Source organism: Pelodiscus sinensis, chromosome 15, assembly GCF_052426305.1.
Source record: "Pelodiscus sinensis isolate ZL-2025 chromosome 15, ASM5242630v1, whole genome shotgun sequence".
Taxonomy (NCBI): domain Eukaryota; kingdom Metazoa; phylum Chordata; order Testudines; family Trionychidae; genus Pelodiscus; species Pelodiscus sinensis.
The window spans coordinates 33,712,387-33,732,052 of record NC_143066.1 but is presented as its reverse complement, the minus strand read 5'-3'; the positions used below and the strand labels follow the sequence as shown (position 1 = coordinate 33,732,052).

The 19,666-nt window shown below is 43.4% G+C and overlaps 1 protein-coding gene across 2 annotated transcripts in view; it reads left to right on the top strand.

The window, feature by feature from the left end:
• The first annotated feature begins 682 nt into the window (after positions 1 to 682).
• The window catches only part of SMURF1 (SMAD specific E3 ubiquitin protein ligase 1), a 68,259-nt gene continuing 49,275 nt past the window's right edge, over positions 683 to 19,666 (top strand). For both annotated transcript variants that reach the window (XM_075899677.2, XM_075899676.2), the window contains exon 1: positions 683 to 891. In XM_075899677.2, coding sequence (XP_075755792.1) covers positions 837 to 891 — 55 coding nt within the window. In that variant the 5' untranslated portion in view covers positions 683 to 836. The remainder of the gene's footprint in view (positions 892 to 19,666) is intronic.

Genomic DNA, 19,666 nt, shown 5'->3' with positions numbered 1-19,666 from the left:
TCCATGGTGAGGAAGCAAGAATCATACCTGTAGGCCAGCAATCCACCCTTAAAAATACTCCCTTTCGCTTGTTTTATACCAGCTGCCTATTAAACGATCTACATCAGAGGTAACAGCCAAGCACCTCTTCACTGAAGGACAACAAGCCCAGCTAAAGACGACTACAGGGGGCCCAGTGAACATTGAACCCATAGCCTTTGCTTTACATAGTCCCTGCTCTAACCACTGAGCCCTACCTCAACTAAGCCCTAGGCAATGGAGGGAGGGACACATGGAGTCCAGCGACTCAGTCCCAGGTGACAATGCCATGAACAGTACAATGTGGCTCAATGCCAGAGGACCCATGATGTGTGACCAAAGGGGTGCAGGGCCGGGGACAGGCGGATGGGGCACTTGCTGCGCAGCCACAGCGGGCCACCTGTGGCCACCCTGAAGTCTCATCCCGGGGAAGAACCAACCTGCTCGCCTCTGGCTGCACTATTCATGCCCTCCGCGAGGGGGCGCTGCCCGTCCCGGGCCGGGCTCCGCCCGGCGACCTCCCCAAGATGGCGCCGGACTCAGGCCGCCGCGCTTTGCGTCACGCCGTCTTCTCGCGCAGGGAGGCGCGAGCCTGCGGTTGGGGGCGGCGCGTGCGCGCAGTCCTCGTCCGGGTCGGGCTGGGCGTCGAGCTCGCGAGCGGCGGCGGCTGAGACGCTGTGGCGGGGCCGCTGTGTGGGGCGGCGGCAGGAGCGGGGCAGCCCAGGCCGGGGCGGGGAGGGGCAGGGCCCGGATGGGGGTGACTGTGGAGGGCGGCTGATTTCTCTCCCCTCCCCCCCCGCCCTTCTTCGCGGGGAGCGATGTCGAATCCAGGGACCCGAAGAAACGGCTCCAGCATCAAAATCCGGCTCACAGGTAGCGGAGGGGGGCGGGGCTTTCCCCCCGCGCGCGCCCACGCCTGGGCGGGGGGGGGGGGTTGAGGCGCTGCGCACGGCAGAGAGGGGCTGGGTGGGCACGAGAGAGGGGCCAGGCCCCCCGCCCCCTGCGGGGTGCGCGGGACCGGTGGGGAGCGCAGGGGCGGGGGGGGGGGCGTAGGATCTGGGGGGCTGGCCAAGGGCCGGCGCTCCTGGGGGCGGGGGCCCGGAAGGAGATGGGGATCAGAGCCCGAGGGGGGGGCTGGGTTTGTCTCCCTTCCCTAGTGGGGGGGCGGGGAGAGTGTTTGGGGGCTCGGTGGGGGCTCCCAACTCCGCAGCCCATGGGAGGCTCCGCCAAGGTGATTCTCTTCTCGGGCTGCAGCTGGGACCGAGGTCCTGGGGGCGCGAGGCTGTAGAGGGTCTTCTGCCTTCCCCCAGGGGGAAACATTGCGGCTGGGCTGAAGGCTTTTATCTCTGTGGTGTCGTTTTTGAGGAGGCTGCAGCTTGTTGAAATCCACAGTAATTCTAGGGGCTGAGTTAGAGAGAGCTGGGTAAAGTTGAGAATTTTTCTTTCCTTTTTCTCTTCCGCTTTATTTCTATCCAGACCCTGTTTCTTAGCAATCGTCCTTCAATTCTCACCACTTCCTCCTGCAGATTTCCTTACCCCACAATCTAGCATTTGTATTTCTTAAGCTTCTTTCTCCTATTCCTGTTGTTTTTTTTTCCCAGTTGGGGTTGTCAAATGGGTGGTACATGAAGTCAGAAGTCCAGACACCACTGAACTGCTTTTTTGGCATTTTTCTTAAATCAGCTTTACATGTCTCCCATTGTGTTTTGCATTTGCACGTTATTGGTCCCTTAACCCATGCATATGAGTGTCCTGGTGTATGCATGCCATAGGGCAATGGACAGCTCCTGCTAGGGAGTATCCCTCTTTGGCAGTCTCCAAATGTCCTGCCTGTTCATAGCATCTTTCCTCTCCGCTCCCCCCTTAAAAAAGTCTGGTTTTGCTAGATCTATTTAGAGAATTTATGTTTTCTGCATGTCAGTTTTTCTAGTGGTAAATCTGTCCCTGTCTTAATAGTTTATATTTTGTTAGCCCTGATTAATAATGAATTTGCTTTTTTCTGCAATGGCAAGGTTCACTTGCTGGAAAATATACATAAGGAAATAAATCAACTACCTGTTTAATCTCTTTCAGGCACTGTCATCTAATGTGCTTTCCTTAAGTAAATCACATAGTGCATTTTAAAATTTGTTTGGTCACAAGATGTGGTGGGTATATTATACCCTTACACGTTAAATATTGTTATACCCTTAAGGAGCTGAATTAAATATTTTATAAAGGCATTGGCATCTTTTCTTTAAGAGAAATATGTGATTTCTGTTTCTAAAATTACATCATGACCTACTGATGAATAAGGTCTAGTCCAGGTTGTGAAAGGCAACAGGTGTATCCACTATAGGCTCTCTTTGACTGAAACAACCATAATGCTATTGTACTGCATGAATTTAACATAATTTTTTTTGTTGGGATATAAAATATCATAGATTGATAAGAATATAGCACTAGGTAAATTTTAATGATAAACCTAATTTGGTTCTTAGTTACAATGCAATCAATCATAAAAACCTGCAGTCAGCCAGCATTAAAACTCATTTTCTTTTATAAAGTGCAGAGAGGGGATGTAAAAAGATGAAAAAAAAAAAACCCACAAAATGTGTGACAGATCAAAATTCTATTGGTTACACGGTTAACCATGGAGTAACTGGCTCCTAGCCCCACAGCACAGTGGGCCCAGCCAGACCCACTCCAGCTCAGCTAGGCACCAGTTAACGGGTTACTGGCCAGCATCACCCAATAATTACTGCATTCCAAAGGATAATTCTTACTGGGTAACTGGTTACCCATGTATGTCCCTAGTGCAGAGCTAGCTGATCTCAAATAATAATTCTAGGAAACAGGGTGATCAAATATATGTTTCAGAGGGGAAATATATATAGTTTAGGGTTTTTTTTTGGATCTCCTCTACTAGTAGTTTAGAATTTAGGCTTTGTGAGTTTTTTAAGAAAGATAAAATAAGCTTTCATGAAACTAAAGAAAAGTTTAAAATGTTTAAAATACATAAGTATTTGATAGTTTTATATGTGTATATGATAAATACATGCTCACAGATTTATTAATGATTGTTTCTAAAAACAAATGTGGAATATTTCTATTGATTTCAGAAGGAGCTGAGGATTGTTGTGTAAGACACACAATACTGTCCATAATCTCAGTAAAAATTATTCTGAGCAGATATTATGAATTTTGCATTTTTTAAACAAATACTGTATCAAGTAGCTTGTAACTTGCATGAATTGACCTTCATAATTCAAAGCATTTGGAGGGATGCTACATGTTTTGTTAATAGAATAACTTCTGTGACTTGTTTGAGTGTAAAACCCTTTAAACTATATGGAGGGAATTTCCCACCTGGTCAATAATACTTTCAGTTTTATTAATAAATAACCCAGACAGTGGGTTAAAATGTGTGGGTTTTATTCTAAAAATTACTTTTGGAGCTTTGTCTCTTCAGTACTATTAACAAACATGTTACTACTTGTTTCATTTGAAACTTGTTTGTGGATGCATCAGATTTGAATAACTATAACTATAGCTATTATGCCTTTTGTTACTATATTCTACTTTGTTGTTGAGATACTTGAGCTGAATCAAAACAAAAAGGACATCTGTTTACATCATGTTGCTTTGTGACTTGCAATTTGTTTTCCTATGATTATGAACTACTGTTTTGTTTTACATCAACTGAAAATTACTATGTAAACACCTCTTTCGTAGAAGATGCCTTCAAGGATCACTTCATGAATGAAATGTGAACCTTGGTAGACTCCTTCATGTGATTAAAGAAATGAACTTTGTTCTTGTACACACACAAATACTTGCAGTAACAGAAACATTTTATTTTTATTTATTTGAGGTTCTAGACACTTTGACAGTGATTAAAAATACAAAAGCTTGTGGACAGGATCAAATTCTGTGAGCACTGCCACAATACTATGAGGGATGTAAAAAGTGTAAACAAATATTAACCATGTAACTGATTAAAATTCTATCAGTTACACAGTTAACTGTGGGGCTCAACAGCTGATTGTCCATCTACATCCCTAAATACTATCCAAAGAATTGCAAATCCCTCCCCTTCATTTAAACAAAACACCAATCCACAGAGTAGAATAATGACCCCACCTTTTAAAGATATCAAGCACTCTGATCCCCCCTCATACTCTAGCCTTCCCCCAAGCCTGAGCAAATAAGGTCTTGCTTCTTGTGGAAGTTCTCATGGAGGTAAGGCATGCACAGGTTTTTACCTTCATGTTGTCCTTTCATTTTCAGAGCAACTCTGGACAAAAGTGTGAAAATGTGTATAGTAGTGCTATCAGTGGTAATGTAAGAGCAAAAGATCTCTCTCAACAAAACAAAAGCTAGTGCAGCAAAGTGCTGAATGGGTTGTGCTAAAGATCAGATTTTCAGAAGGGGATTGCATTCTGAAGACTAGGGGACGGGAGAGGACAGAGCATGGGCAGAAAGGATAATAGCCTCCACTGGTATTACAGTGTATAGCAAAACCATCTCTGAAGAGATGATTTTCCCCAGGGCAGCTTTGGTTTGCATTGGGGAGGTGCAGCTGCAGCAAGCTGGTAGCTTTTCTATGGGGCTGTGTGTGTGGGGTGGGGGGGAATGTACTCTGGACTTCCACCAGCCTGGAGCTCCTCTGGCTGAGGGGGAGACACTCTGTGCCTCTCTGGATAGAAAGGTCTGGGGCCTCTGGTTGGGGAGGGGGCATAGGCAGAAGGGGTCCTACTGTTTCTTGGTTTAGGATTTCAAGGTTGATTGTAGATGCTTTGGTGCCAGTATAGGGAGTTGAGAAGCAATAAAGAAAGAAAGGGTAGTTAATAGACCTATGGATCGATCCGCTCTGGGGAAAGGGATTCATGCATAAGAATCTAAGTGAAAGAAAATGCAAGGATATTTATGAGATGAATGGACAAATTAGTAGCAGAGGTCATTCTGATTGACAGAAAAGAAAGAGAGCTAGAATGGAGAGGAGCAGTGTGATAAAACTTGAATGGATAAATTGGAAATGACAGTGTTGAGAAGGGCCTTGAAAGTAACTTGATTTCATGGATGTGGAGAGCCCTTGAAACAAAGGGGCAGTGCCGCACAGCTGATCCCAGGCTTAGCTTTGCACGGAGCCTGGGTCAGCTGGGGAGTCCCAAGCTGCCCCCAGACTCCCTGCGGCGCTGTTCCTTTGAAATGCTGCAGCAGCGTTTCAAAGCGGAAGTGCTAGGTGGAGCCCAGGCTCCCTTGGGGCACTGCTACTTTGAAGTACCCCCTTCTTTGCCCCCTTGCTGCCTCTATCTGCCCTGTCGACTGGCCGATAAGCATTTGCTAGTCAACATCCCTAGTTCCAAGTAAAATATTTTACTTATATTTTAGGTAGACTACTCTTACAATTAGTAAAAAAGACAAAATTGAAAAGCACTTATCACAAATGTATTATATTGTCTTGCTTTGGCGTCATTATTAATGTAATATTGCTTGCAGCAAAGTTAACAGACTGATCAATAGCAACACTGAGATTGGTGACCTTTTGTCTCATTTTCAGAAATGTTGAATAGAACTACATGTCTGTCTCTGTTTATCAGAAGTATTAAGTACTTAATACATTGTAGATAGCTGTTTTTCCTCACATTTTCATACAAAATGTAGTGTATTGGTTGTAGAAAAGTATTGTCCTGGTACTGGTATGACTGTTATGATCCAGGGGTGAAAATTGAAATGGCTGGTTAATAAGCTCAGTATGTTACACCCTGTGGATAAGGAAATGATTTGGTTGTACACAGTATGGTGATAGGGAAGGGCACAGAATACCAGTTGAATCAGTGCAAACTCTGGATAATAGCATGGGATTTCATCAAATTATGTGACAAAAACTTTCTTACTTTATTTTTACCTCAGTTTCTGTCCTATAATGATTATCCAAGGTGCCACAAGACTACTCATTCTTTACCACAGACGCTCTTCAGGAAGTCAGGTGGCTTTGTGGTTGGAGAACTGGACTGAATTCAGTTCTGGCTTTACCACAACTTCCTCTGTGACCTTGAACAAGTCACTTAATCTCTGTACAGTGCAGAGAATACTACTGAGAGGATAAATTCATGTGTGTGTGAAACACTCATAGTATGGTGATATGGAAGGAGAGGCATATAACTAGAGAGAAAAACTCAATTTTTTTGTTTGGTTAAGAATCTAAAATGTAGCCTTTGTAATAGGCCAGCTGGTATCTTAATTGAGCTACCAGAGTGGGAATCCTGAAAACACCCTTTTCCTATGGGCAGGCTGGTGGGTAACACATTTCTTTTTTTCCGACATGCAAGTCTAAATCATCCCCAAATCATTGTTCTGCTGGAAGGAAATTAAATCTTCCTCAAAGAGTTTGCTTCAGCATCCCCCTCGGGTGGGGGAAGTAGGAATAAAGTCGCTGTTGTTCCTAACTCAAAACTTTCTTTTCTCAAACTCGGACTCTTCATATAAAGAGTGTAATTTGGAATACTGTTGTAGAATTATTTAGTTACTACTTTTTCTTTTTTTTATCCACCAGACTCAGAAATATTCTTTTTTCACCCATTCCTTTCATTGGTCTTTCATCTTGTATTTAAGTATTTCTAAAATCTCTCTCTCCCTACATACATACATATCTAAGTTTTTCCTGATGCATAACAGAATGATATCATACTCTTACGCTCTAGAGAAGGAGGGTCAGGTAAGCATAGCGACCACAGGATGCAGCCCGCTAGTTGTTCTAAATACCTTTTTTTGTCTCTGCAAAGAAGTTAAACTATTACTGAAAAATTGGTTCAGCAGTGAACCACTATTGAAATGGCTTACATGGAGCAGATAAAACATCATCATTATTTCAGATACAGAGACTGAGAGATTTGGTAATTTAGTCATGTTTTCTGAAACAGCATTAAAGATTATGTATTTGTACATAAATCACTTTCATTTCTGATTTTGGGTGGAGTGGGACATTCTTCTGAAAACTATTTTGTAGTAATTTCAATTTTATAGTATAGAGGGGACTAAGTTTTATTCTCTGCCCCATTTATACAAGGAAATTGACAAATTTAACTGTTGTATGTGAATCAAGTTTTCAGCATAGAGTGATGGTGGTTCTAAATAGCATACTGAACTTGGTACTAGGGATGTGAAGGACTAGTCGACATCTTAGTCTATAGAGGCAGCAAGTGGGGGGAGAAGAGGAGGGGATACTCCAAAGTGGCAGCGCCGCTTGAAGCCTGGAGCCAGACCTCGGGCTCTATGTGGCGCTGCTGCGTTGAAATGCTGCGTGCAGCCTGGGGCCAGCTGGGGTGTCACGAGGCTGCATGCGGTGTTTCAAAATGGCAGCACACAAGGAGCTCTGGATTCGCTAGGGACTCCCTTGCTGACCCCGGGCTGCATGCGGTGCTGCTGCTTTGAAATGCCGTGGGGAGCCCAGTGTTAGACTGCATGTGGCGTTTCAAAGCGACAGCACCATGCGGAGCCCAGGATCCACACCGTGCTTTTGCCTTTGAAGTGTAGCAACTGCCCTAGGGCTGCAAAATGCATCGACTATTCAATTAGTCAACATTTAACATCCTTACTTGGTACTAGGTGCTTCACAGAATACAAAGGCAAACTCTGCCCCAGAGAAATTACAATATGCAGTTTAGCCTGGACTTGGACCCTGATTCAGTATGGCACTTAAGCATGTATTTTAACCTTAAGTACATAAGTAATCGCTCTCTCAAGTGGGGAAAACTCATGGGCCTAAAGTTAAACATATAAATCCTTTGTGGGATGGGGGCCACAGTAATTGGGGATGACTAGCAATAGAAGAAGGATGAAGGCTATACCAGTTCAATAACGTGGTTAATTTAGGCATGTGCATATCATGTAGTTCATTTAACATTCCTGGGTATAAAAATAAATCAGATGAAAATATAAAATAGTGAGTTCTCTTCTCTTTCTTTGCTGAATATGGTTCTCAACAATGGTTCCATTGGAACCAATACTCTAAATATTTTAAGTACTCCTGTAGACTGGACAAAATTCTGGAATGCTGCTGAAAACTTTTGTCTGTACTAGCACTTTAACCATATGCAATTTTAATCTTGGGGGAACGGAGGACTTTTCTTAGCAACAGTCCAGCTTCCTAATATGGACAAGGCAACTGCTATTTTGCTGATGATGATCGTTTGTCTCTTTTTAGGCTGGTAATTAAACTTTATAGAAGACTAGAAGATGTACCTGGTGTTGCTTGAGTTTGCCTTAATTCAAGTAAAATGGAAATGTACATGCTTCATTTCAATTATTGCTTTGGGGCGGGGCAGGGTATGAGGGACTCAGTATGCAGGCTGCCACAGGGAGAGAGAACTACCCCAGCCCTTTTTCACCACAGCAGATTGGTGCCAGGTGAGAAAAGCCTCTCCAAGGCCACTACAGCTCCAGTGGGCACAATGGGGGGAGGAGTATATGTCCCCTGGCTGGGGGCAGGTCCAGGTTAATCTGCCTACGGCACTCACCAACCAGAATGAGGAATGCAGCAAACTGTGGACTTTCTCCTCATGCCCTGATGAAGGGGAACAGCCAGCAGTGTTTCTATACAAATCGGGGTGGAAGGCTTGGGGCTGAGGTAGTGCCCCATTTTACCTTCCCGGTGAATCTCTCTCTCTCCTGTATGATTTTATGAAAAGCAATCCCATTTCAGGCACGTACCATTTATCTGGCACAACCAAATCCTTACCTTGCTTTATCTTATGGTAAGAGGAAACTGTGTACTGAATTTGGCAGTCCTAACTCTTACTGTTTAGGAGTTCTTGAACAAATGGGCAGACAGATGGACACATTGTCTAAAATATATAATAGATTGGTCCAGAATGTCTCTTGGGCTATGTCTACGCTGCAGCACCATTTCAGATTACCGGAGGTATCCTGAAATAGCTATTGCATGTCTTTTGAGAATACCCATTATTTCAAAATATCATGGGCTCACTGTTGCGACATCCCTGTAAACTACATTCCACAAAGAGTAAGGAACATTTCAAAATAGCAATTGATTGTATAGACAGTGCCAAATTTCAGAATAAGATATTTTGAAATTGACTCGAAAATAAGCTACGAAGCTCAAATTGCATAGCTTATTTCAAGCTACAAGTGCAGTGTAGACGTACGCTTACTGATAAACACATTTCTTCTTGTAGATAGAATTTAGACTAGAGTTTGATGTGAATTGTTGTGGTCTGCACTGTGGTCTTTCTGAAAATTTTCCATAGTTGTTTGACACCTTCCCCTGCACTAACAATGATGAGTGCTAGTGTTGACTGAGAACCAGCTTTTTTGCTGCCATGTTATCTAAACTTATTTAGAACAGAGTGTAGAAGACACATTGTTAAAGACACGGTCTCATATTAGTGTTCCCACTGTTGCTAGTATTGATAGTTGGTGGAAGATTTTCACCAGTGAATCTGATAGAAAAAAACTTGAATGTAAAAAATTTAATTATACTCGAGCTTTCCTTTTTAGAAAGGAAAAGCTGCTATTCCATAAACCTGTTTTGTAGAGTATATGTTTGTATATTGCAATTCAAGACAGTTTGATAAACGAAAATTATAATAGGATGTTAGTAATTTCTGAATGAGAAATCAGGGAATATGTTCTGCCTCTTATGTCCCCCTAATTTCTTTGAGTAGACCTTAAAGACAACATTTTGAATCTCCTCCACTCTTCTGTGGGGTATATGTGAGTTATTCTTGTCTTTAAAGAGACACATCCTGGGGATATTTTTTGGATGTCTTACATTTGGATGTCTTGCATTCATCGCTCTAACTTGAGGTTTATATAGCAAAGTAGGGCTGTATTCTGTGAAGAAAAAAATCACAAAGGGGTATAAATAGCTTGTTGCCTTCCTCTTCAGCAAATGATTTTTGTCAAGTTAAAGGCCAAAATTCAGACTGGCTTGTTGTCAAGGTCACTGTAAGCAAAGGAGACAAAAATCCCTACGGCCAACTAACTCAGAATATAATTGGGTAGAGTAGGCTGAGCAAGATTAAAACAAAAAAGCAAGAGGTTTTTTTTAAAGATGTTAAATTTGTGTAGTAATGCAGTTTAACAAACTTAAGTATTTAATTGGAGAGTTTATCCATCTGTAGGTAAACCAATCAGCTGTTTCAGAATAATGTTAAAATAATGCCTACTGAATGAGTATGTGGTGATGCAAGCTAGGGATGTTAAATTTAGATTAATTGGGTAATCGAATAGTCAATGCAATTTGCATCGACTATTAAATTAGTAAGGGCGCCTCTGACTTTTAAACGTTGTAACAGCCCCAAGGACTCAAGCAGTCTCCTGCGACCCTGTGCTCCCCATGGCGTTTCAAAGTGGCAGCACTGCATGGAGCCTGGGATCAGCAGGAGCCCCCAGCTGACCCTCGGTTCCACGTGGTGCTGCTGCTTTGAAACGCTGTGTGCAGCCCCCAGCTGGCCCCAGGCTGCATACAGTGTTTCAAAGTGGCAGCGACGCATGGAGCCCAGGGTCTAGTACTGCGGCTTTGAAGCACTCCCTGCTCTTCCCCTCCCCTGTCTAATAGAGGCAGTAAAGATGGGAAGTGACTAGTCCACTAGTGTGTCAACTATCCGGTAAGCATTTGCTTATCGAATAGTAAACTAGATGTTCACATCGCTACTGCAAGCTACTCCAGTAATTCCAGCTGTGTTCACCTTCACTGCAGCTGAAAGGAATTTTAATTGGCTGAGGAATGTCTGTAACATCATGTATCAGTGAACACAAACTGTTTAGGCTGGCTGTGGCATGATGAAACAATTTAAATGTTTTAAGATCATGTATTTGACTCTTGCTTTTGCAATGTAAGCTAGGCACATATATTATAATAAGTTTTTTATTTTATTCTTTAATTTTAATACCCAATAGTGTGCTATAAACAATACAAGTTTAAAGGAACACTGTCAGTTTGAAATTTTCAATTTTAAAAATGATTTCAGATATAGTATGTGTCATTAAGTTTCCTTGCCAGTGTTTATGGTCTTACTCATATTTACCAAATTTTTAGATTTTTTCTTCCTCCTCTCAAAGCAAAAGATCTACGTAAACAAGGGAGACTGACTCTGCAGGAGAATGAAATGTACAAAAAATAATCTGAAAAGTGAAAGATAATGTTCCCTAACATTTAGCTCTTACCAGTAATACTAGGTTAAATCACAATGAATGATTTAAAAAAAAAAACTTTATAGCAAAATTTACACACACACACACACACACTATTTGGCATCTTTCAATAAGGGGGGGTTATTGTACTCAGAGAAAAGTATAGAATGTTCTTTGTGCTTTTTGTATCATTGTGCTTCAGTCTTCTACATCTGATTATAGTTTCACTCAGATTATTAGATTAAAATAAATGCAGCACTGATCTGAAGCTTGTTCAGCATACTACTATCTGAAAATTTGCATCTCTTGTTTCCTTTACTAAATGGCAAGATAAATCCGCTTATGTTGATGAAAGAGGCAATACATTTTGTTTGAATAGTAAACTTTTGGTCTTCAGTGTGTGGAGTATATTACTATAAATCTCCAGACTTGATCAGTCTCTTTAAGATCTAGATAAAGAAATAAATCATAGAATCATAGAATAATAGGACTGGAAGGAACCTCAAGAGGTCATAGAGTCCAGCCCCCCGCCCTCAAGGCAGGACCAAACTCCGTCTACACCATCCCTGACAGATGTCTATCCAACCTGTTCTTAAATATCTCCGGAGAGGGAGATTCTACCACCTCCCTTGGCAATTTATTCCAATATTTGACCACCCTGACAGTTAGGAATTTTTTCCTAATGTCCAATCTAAACCTCCCCTGCTGCACTTTAAGCCCATTACTCCTTGTCCTGTCCTCAGAAACCAAGAGGAACAAATTTTCTCCTTCCTCCTTGTGGCACCCTTTTAGATATTTGAAAATCGCTATCATGTCTCCCCTTAATCTTCTTTTTTCCAAACTAAACAAGCCCAGTTCATGAAGCCTGGCTTCATAGGTCATGTTCTCTAAACCTTTAATCATTCTTGTCGCTCTTCTCTGTACCCTTTCCAATTTCTCCACATCTTTCTTGAAATGTGGCGCCCAGAACTGGACACAGTACTCCAGCTGAGGCCTAACTAGTGCAGAGTAGAGCAGCAGAATGACTTCACGAGTTTTGCTTACAACACACCTGTTGATACAACCTAGAATCATATTTGCTTTTTTTGCAACAGCATCACACTGTTGACTCATATTCAACTTGTGGTCCACTATGACCCCTAGATCCCTTTCCGCCATGCTCCTTCCTAGACAGTCGCTTCCCATCTTGTATGTATGGAACTGATTGTTCCTTCCTAAGTGGAGCACTTTGCATTTCTCTTTATTAAACCTCATCCTGTTTACCTCTGACCATTTCTCTAACTTGCTAAGGTCATTTTGAATTATGTCCCTATCCTCCAAAGAAGTCGCAACCCCACCCAGTTTGGTATCATCTGCAAATGTAATGTATATTAGACAGCTGGCATTTGATTCACTTTGTACTCAAATTGACTGTTAATATAAAGCTGAATTGATGTTTTTACAGATGTTGAATGATGCCTGGCTTGCATCCAGTGTGTGTGCCATGCTCATAATGATGGTGGGCTGAAAACTCTGTCCCTTTGATCAATATTATAATATCTATTACTAACCCAATAGCAAATACTACCCAAAAAGCTTGTGCTACATTTATTAAAGTCAATATCAGTTTTATAGGCATAATCAGAAATGCTCAGTAGTAGTTAATCCAGCTATGTAATTTATTTGCTTTACAGTGATCAGTGTACTTTGGGTTGAAACTTCCGTTTGCTTCTCAGCCCAAAGGTAATCATTATGGGAAAATTTGGTAAATGTAGAGAGTTTGAATGTCTCTGGTCCAGGACTCTTTGCCAAACCACGGATGTTGCTGGACCAGAGAGCCCTGACTTGGGCTCACAGAGCCCCAGCAGCCCCAGGGCTAGCCATGGAGCCCCAGTATTCTGCTGACAGACTTTCGGAAAGCCTGAAGTCCATCAGCATCGAGGTCGAACTCCACTGGTCTGGCAAACTCCCTCCCTTAGGACCGATCAGATCCCAAGGGTGCCAGACCAGTGAAGTTCAACCTACATTTGTTTAAGTTTTCATATTCAAAAGCACTCTGAAAATGAAAATATTTATTAAAAGATTAATGTACACATGCATCCTGTGTAGTGAAATAGGCATTCTGTGTAGTGATGTAGACATTTAACAAGTCATTTAAAGCGGTATGGTAATATATATGGTTAGGGATATCAAGGTGTAGATGACTACACAATTAACCAATAAGCCTAAGCTTATTGGTTAATCCTGTCGACTACATACATGAGTTGGAGGCAGCAATATGGGGGGAGCAGGAGTAGGTGCCCTGAGGAACTGGCTTTAAATGCTGGCTCCCCATGAACAGTGGATCCGCCTCTCCTGTCCCCCACACACTACTGCCTCTGATACAGAGGCAGCAGCATGGAGGTTAAAGGAGTCCGTCAGGAGCCAATATGCTCTGTGGACTCGCCTGTCTGCTTCCCCCTCCCCCGCTGCCTCCTACAGATATCATACAGAGTGTGTGGGGGCAGGAGCTGGTGCTGGGGGGAGCATCTCTATCAGAGGCAGCAGCATGGGCGAGAGGGCATGGGAAGCTGCTGTGGAGCAGCCTCTGGCCACGGGGGGTATGAGTTACCCGTGGACAGACACTGTTCCAGCATCCCATGGAGTAGTCTCTGTCTGTGATGAGCCTGGGCAACCACAGACAGAGGCTGCTCGACAGCATCAGTCCCTCTCCTTGGGGTGCCCGAGCTGACTGTGGCTGCTGTCACCCTGCGCTGCTGCCTCTAGATCAGAGGCAGCAGCAGGGGGGTGGCAGATGGGACCTCACGGACCTGCTCCCACCTGCCACCCCCTGCTGCTGCCGCTGATAGATTAACCGATAAGCTGATAGAGAGGCATCAGTGCAGGGTGGCAGGAGGCTCCCGGTAATGGGGCTGGGAATGCACTGGCTGCTGGCCCCACTTCCGGGGACTGTTGAATTGGAGTGTAACCACTAAAATTTCATGTGGTTACATGGCTATTCAGTAACACGCTATCTAACATCCCTTAATGCAGTCAAATTAATGTTACATTAAGAAGCTTGTTTTTCATTTTTTTAACTTCAAGATTAAATTTAAAACCTGAATGTTGTAGCAACATAATACTTTTTATTTAAGTATTCTTTCAATCTGTGTTTTATGGTATATGTGTGCACGCGTGCACATATATTGGGGTAACATAGTCATTTGTTGTAATTCTCCTGTCTCCATCTGCTGGTAGTCACATTCTTGCCTCATCTATTGCAGTACTTTTGGAAACAAAATGAATATGTAAATATGTAAAAACTCTTCATTTTTTAGTTTGAAAATTAAATGCCTCTCAGTTAGAGGCCTTCCTTCAATACCAAAGATCCACCTACAGAGCAAGTTTTGCTTTCCCTGTAACTGGTTTGTTTGAAATTCACAGTATCGCAGTTAGGGATGTGAGCAAGTAGTCTAGTACTTGACTGTACTGTATCAGAAGCAGCAAGAGGAGGAGTGGGGAAACAGGAGTTGGTGCTGGGGGTTGCCAGTTTAAAAGCTGGTGCCCCCCAACATTGTCTTCATGGTACCGCCAATCCCGCTGCCTCTATCAGGGTGGGCCAGGTAGGAGAGGCTGCTTGCCTCTGTCTGTGGCGGGGCAAGGTTCGCCAGAGACAGAGGCTGCTCCATCAGCAGCTCGTGTCCATGGGGGTCCCACTAACCAGCCCCTTTCTGCAGCTAGCTCTGGCTGCTGCGAACAGGGGCTGCTGGACCCAGCGTGAGTCTGGGGCCACTGTGCCTCTGCATTTTAAATGTAGTAAGAGCCACCTAGCGCTTACATTTAAAATGCAGATACGCAGCTGTCCCGGAGACAGCCTAGGCCAGGACTGCTCAATCCCGGCTCACGATGGCTCTGGGAGCTACCCCTGCTGCAGCTCTGCAGAGCAGCCCACTGTTCAACTAATCACGTAGTCGATACAAATTGACTACACGATTAGCTGAATAACTGCTGTTTAACATCTTTAGTTGCAGTTCCACCAAAGTGATTCTCATTCCTCTGACTCGTCTAGCCATAGCGTTTTGATATGCTTTAGTGGAAATTAAAAGTTATGAAACCACCCACCAAACTGAATTTGTAAAAACTTGCTTGGGAAAATAAGTGTTCTAAGTAGTCTGCAATCCAAAGCATTTCCTGTTCTGCATGCTTATCAAGCCATGAACTCTACTTCTAAGTTGAACTAGAGCAAATTTCAGAATTTATTCCTAGCTGATTGGGTATCGGGTAAAAAGGAAGGACTAAAACAATTTCAGATAAAGTACTATCACTTTTTTAGTATTATTTCAAGCTGCTAAGTATACAGATGTATACAGAAAAAGCTTCAGATTTTTGGGAGACTGAAGGGAAGAATTGCTATTAATTTGGAAAGGGATAGAATGATGATATAAATGCAATTGGAATACTTGTTTTTGAGTTTGATTGATCAAAGACTCTATATGACAGATCAGCTTCACTCTACTAATTTGCATACCAAGTAAAACCAAAATGACTTGTTTCCTGGAATTTTTCTGCATTCATGCAGTTGTAAATCAGCAGGTAACAGTTAATTGTTAATAAGACAGTTATGCTTTCAGGTGCTTTTTACGCTTGTAGCAATGGAAAGACTTGTGTTGGAGGTCCTGCATCTTGTCATGGCTCTTTTTAGGTGTATGGAGTCTAGCTATAGGAGTCTGGAAAAAGTGGTGCAGAGAGTCAGTAGACGCTTTATTACAAGACTTTTGGACAGCATGACTAGTCCAGAGAACCAGTAGCAGATACCTGTCACTTTTATAGGGATTCATTAGGTCTGTACCAGTGGTGGGCAACCTCCAGCCTGTGGTCTACATGAGACCCATCAAGATTCTGTGTGTGGCCTGTGCACTCCCCCTAGCTCTCTTCCCCCACGCTCTCGCACTGGGAACTCTGTACTTAGCTTCTTCTCCCCCTCCCTCCGAGCACTTCTGGAACATTGTAAATTGGCTGATTTGTGCCCTATCCCTTCTAGAGCTTGAATGCCTCAAATTGGCTGGTTTGTGGTGTTCAAGCTCTATGAGGGAAGGGGAAACGGGGACAGAGCGCAAATCAGATCATGCTGGGAGGGAAAGGGAGGAGAAGGACCAAGGCTTTTGGGGGAGGAGGGAAGAAAGAGGCTGCGGGGGAGGTTGATGAAAGGGGTGGGGTGGGGCGGGGCCTGGAGCAAAGGCAAAGGTTGAGCAGACCCTGGCAATATGAGAAGTGTTGTGCCTTTAAAGCAAGGACATTTGTGAGGTGTTTGCTGATTGCACACAGCAGTGTGAGAGCCGTGTACTCACTCTGCTGCTTTGTTACTTTTGCCAGTAGTTTAATTTGCCTCTAATAATGGATCACTTTGTGTTGAAAAGGCCTAATAAAGGAGAATCGTGCAATGTATTTAATCTTATTCTAGGGGTCATGGTTAATGTACATGCCCAATTTCAATATTGTGGCCCTCTGAGATAAGAGGACAACTCATGCGGCCCACTCTCTAGCCTTGGTGGCCCCTCACTGTTCTGTACAGTAGCAGTGAAAAGGCAGTTCTGGTCAGATTGCACTCTTCCTCAGTTTGGCAATGGTGTAAGCAAGAACAAAAGTGTTCTAGAACTATCTTTCTGCAAACTTTAGAGGGCAGCCTAAATGCTATGTTCACAACTGTAAAGGATAAAAACTTAATTATTTAAATGTAAGCTTTGATTTTGCAGAAATTGATAGCAGTCACTAGGAAAAATTCTGTTACTTCAGGTGAACAGATTTGACATGGCATTTGACACTCCACTTTGTTGTCTTGGAAGACTATTATTTAATTTTTCTCACTACGTTCAAAGTGTGATTTTTTTTTTTTTACATGTGCAAGAGCTCTACAAAGATCTCACTAGTTCACATTTGAAATAAAGCATACAGTTCCTACCATTCTGCAGGTAGTTTAGGATAGCTTGTGGTTTTTTAAGTTTCAGGGGGTAACTGTGTTGGTCTGTAACTCAGGCCTGGGCAAAATACAGACCACGGGCTTTGGCCCACCAAAGCCATTGGATCCGGCCCGTGGACGCTGTGGGGAGCTGCTCCTTGATTGCCTCACCCTACCCACATACTGGTCAGAATCACAGCTGCGGGGTGGTTTTTCTTTAAAAGCTTTTGAGCCCAGATGGGAGGAGGAAGGCTTCAAATGCTGTTTCTACCCCCAGCACAATCTCATTGGCTGGTTTCTGGCCAGAAACTGAATAACAGACCGCCATGAAGCAACACGCCCCTTCCCCTCCTGAGCTTATAGTTATTCACAGAGCACATGGCTGCAGCCTGTGCTGGGGCAGGTCAGCCTCCTTGCCTGCCTGCCTGAGAAACTGCTGGGCTGCTGACTGGTAAATCTCATGGCCAGAGCCTACCTCTGGCACTGTAGCCCCTCCCTTCTCTGACCCTCTTCCCCCCCCCCAGTACCCCAGTCTCCTGCCCCAGATCACAATCCCCTCCTGCCCTAGCTCACAACCAAAACCCTTGTACCCTAATCCACTGCACCCCCTCCTGTACCCCAATTCCCTGCCCTTGGTCACAACCCAACTGCTGCACCCCAGTTCTTTTACCCCAAGCTCCCTTCTGCACCTAACCTCCATCTCAGACACCACACCTCCATTAATATAATGGAAGAGTGCGGCCTTCGACCACTTTCTAAATTCTTAGAGTGGCTCCCCATCAAAAATTATTGCCCACCCTGCTATAACTGAAAAAACTTAAAAAACAATGAATAGTCCTGCAGCATCTTAGAGACCAACAAAAAATGTAGATGGTGGTATGAGCTTTAGTGGGCACAACCTACTTCTTCAGATTAATGGAATTAAGGAGTCCAGGGTACAAATAAAAACACTTGTAAAATGCAGAGCTGCAGTGGTGGTAGCGAGCACCCACCCCCTTATTGACTAATCGAGTTATTGATAGAAATTCCATCATCTACTTGACTAGCTAATTAACTGTTACTTAACATTCCTAACATGTACCCTGAAAGTCATATTTTAATACTTCTGCATATGAAAAAGTAAGCTAATAAATTAGTTTTGCAGTTAAAAATAATTATGGCATAGGTTGAAAAGATTTTGGCTAAAAAGCTTTGTATATATTACTATAAAAATCTATTGTTTACATCCTGACCTGGGTTGTCATTTTGTTCTTTTTGATTTTTTGTCAGTATTCCCTGTAAGCTGAGTGTTTTGGCGGCTGTCCAGGAGAGATTCATATGCCACCCAGCTTATTAGCAGTGCACCCAAAGCCTTCCACAGCTGGCAGCCTGTGTTTCTATTAGTGGTGCACATCTGTACATGCCTGTGTGCACATAATACAATTTATTTTGCACATGGATAGAAAAAATTAGAGGGAACATTGTTCTTTAGGTAAACGGTGTCTAGCATCTTTTGATGGAAAGTTTAGGCAATGACACTTTTCCTTTTTCCTTTTCCTTTTCCTTCTGCTTCTCTAAGGATTCTTCAGTCTTTCCAGATTCTATTCCAGTATGTATCCTATTAATTTTAAGTAGCATTTCACAGTTGGCTCATAAAAGAGAAGGACAGCCTAATGCTTATGGTCCAAAGGCTGATGTGAGATGGGTAAACTCTTTTGGTCTAAAGGCCACATCTTAGTATGGAAATTATATGATGCGTCATGAATGCTCTCAAAATTCAGTTTTGGGATGCAGGAGGGGGGTGAGGGTTCTGACTGAGGGTGTAGGCTATGGTATGGGACCAGAAAAGAGAAGTTCAAAGTGTGGGAGGGTGTTCCAGGCTGGGACTGAAGGGTTCAGAGGATGAGAAAGGGCTCATGGCTGGGACATGGGATTGGGGTGTACAGGGGTGTGGGAATGAGGGCTCTGGCAGAGCATGCAGGCTCTGGGATTGAGCTGGAGGTTAGTGGTTTGGGTGTAAGTGGGTGTGCTGGACTGGGATCGAAGGATTTTGAGAGTGGGGGGGGAATCAGTGCTGGGGAAGGAGGTCGCGGGAGGGTGCAGGAGTACAGGATCTTTCGAAACGGGGCATTTCTGTCGAAAATGCCTCGTCTAAACTGCTGTTTTTTTAAAAAGCCCCATTTTTTAAAAAAGCGGCGGCCGCCATTATGCACATGAAGCACGGGATATTTAAATCCCGGCTTCATTTGCACTTTCGATGTGTGTAATTAATATCCCTCTGCCGACAGAGGGGTGTAGTTTAGACATACCCATATACATGAGCAGAGTGTGCCAAGGCAAGCCCCCGACTCTGCTCTTCTGCTGGAACATGGAGCAAGACAGGCTCTGAGCCCCACTAGTGGAAGCTCAGGGACCAAATTAAAAGGTCCGATGAGCTAGATGCAACCCACAGGCTGTAGTTTGCCCACCTCTTGCTTACTGTAGATCTCTGTTGCCAAGGAATTGTCATGTTCTGCAGAGTATGAGCTGAAAACAAACTTAAATATTTAATATAGCGATGTGACATATAGAAGATGCAGATTGGTATCATTCTGTATCCATTTCTGTAAATTGCTT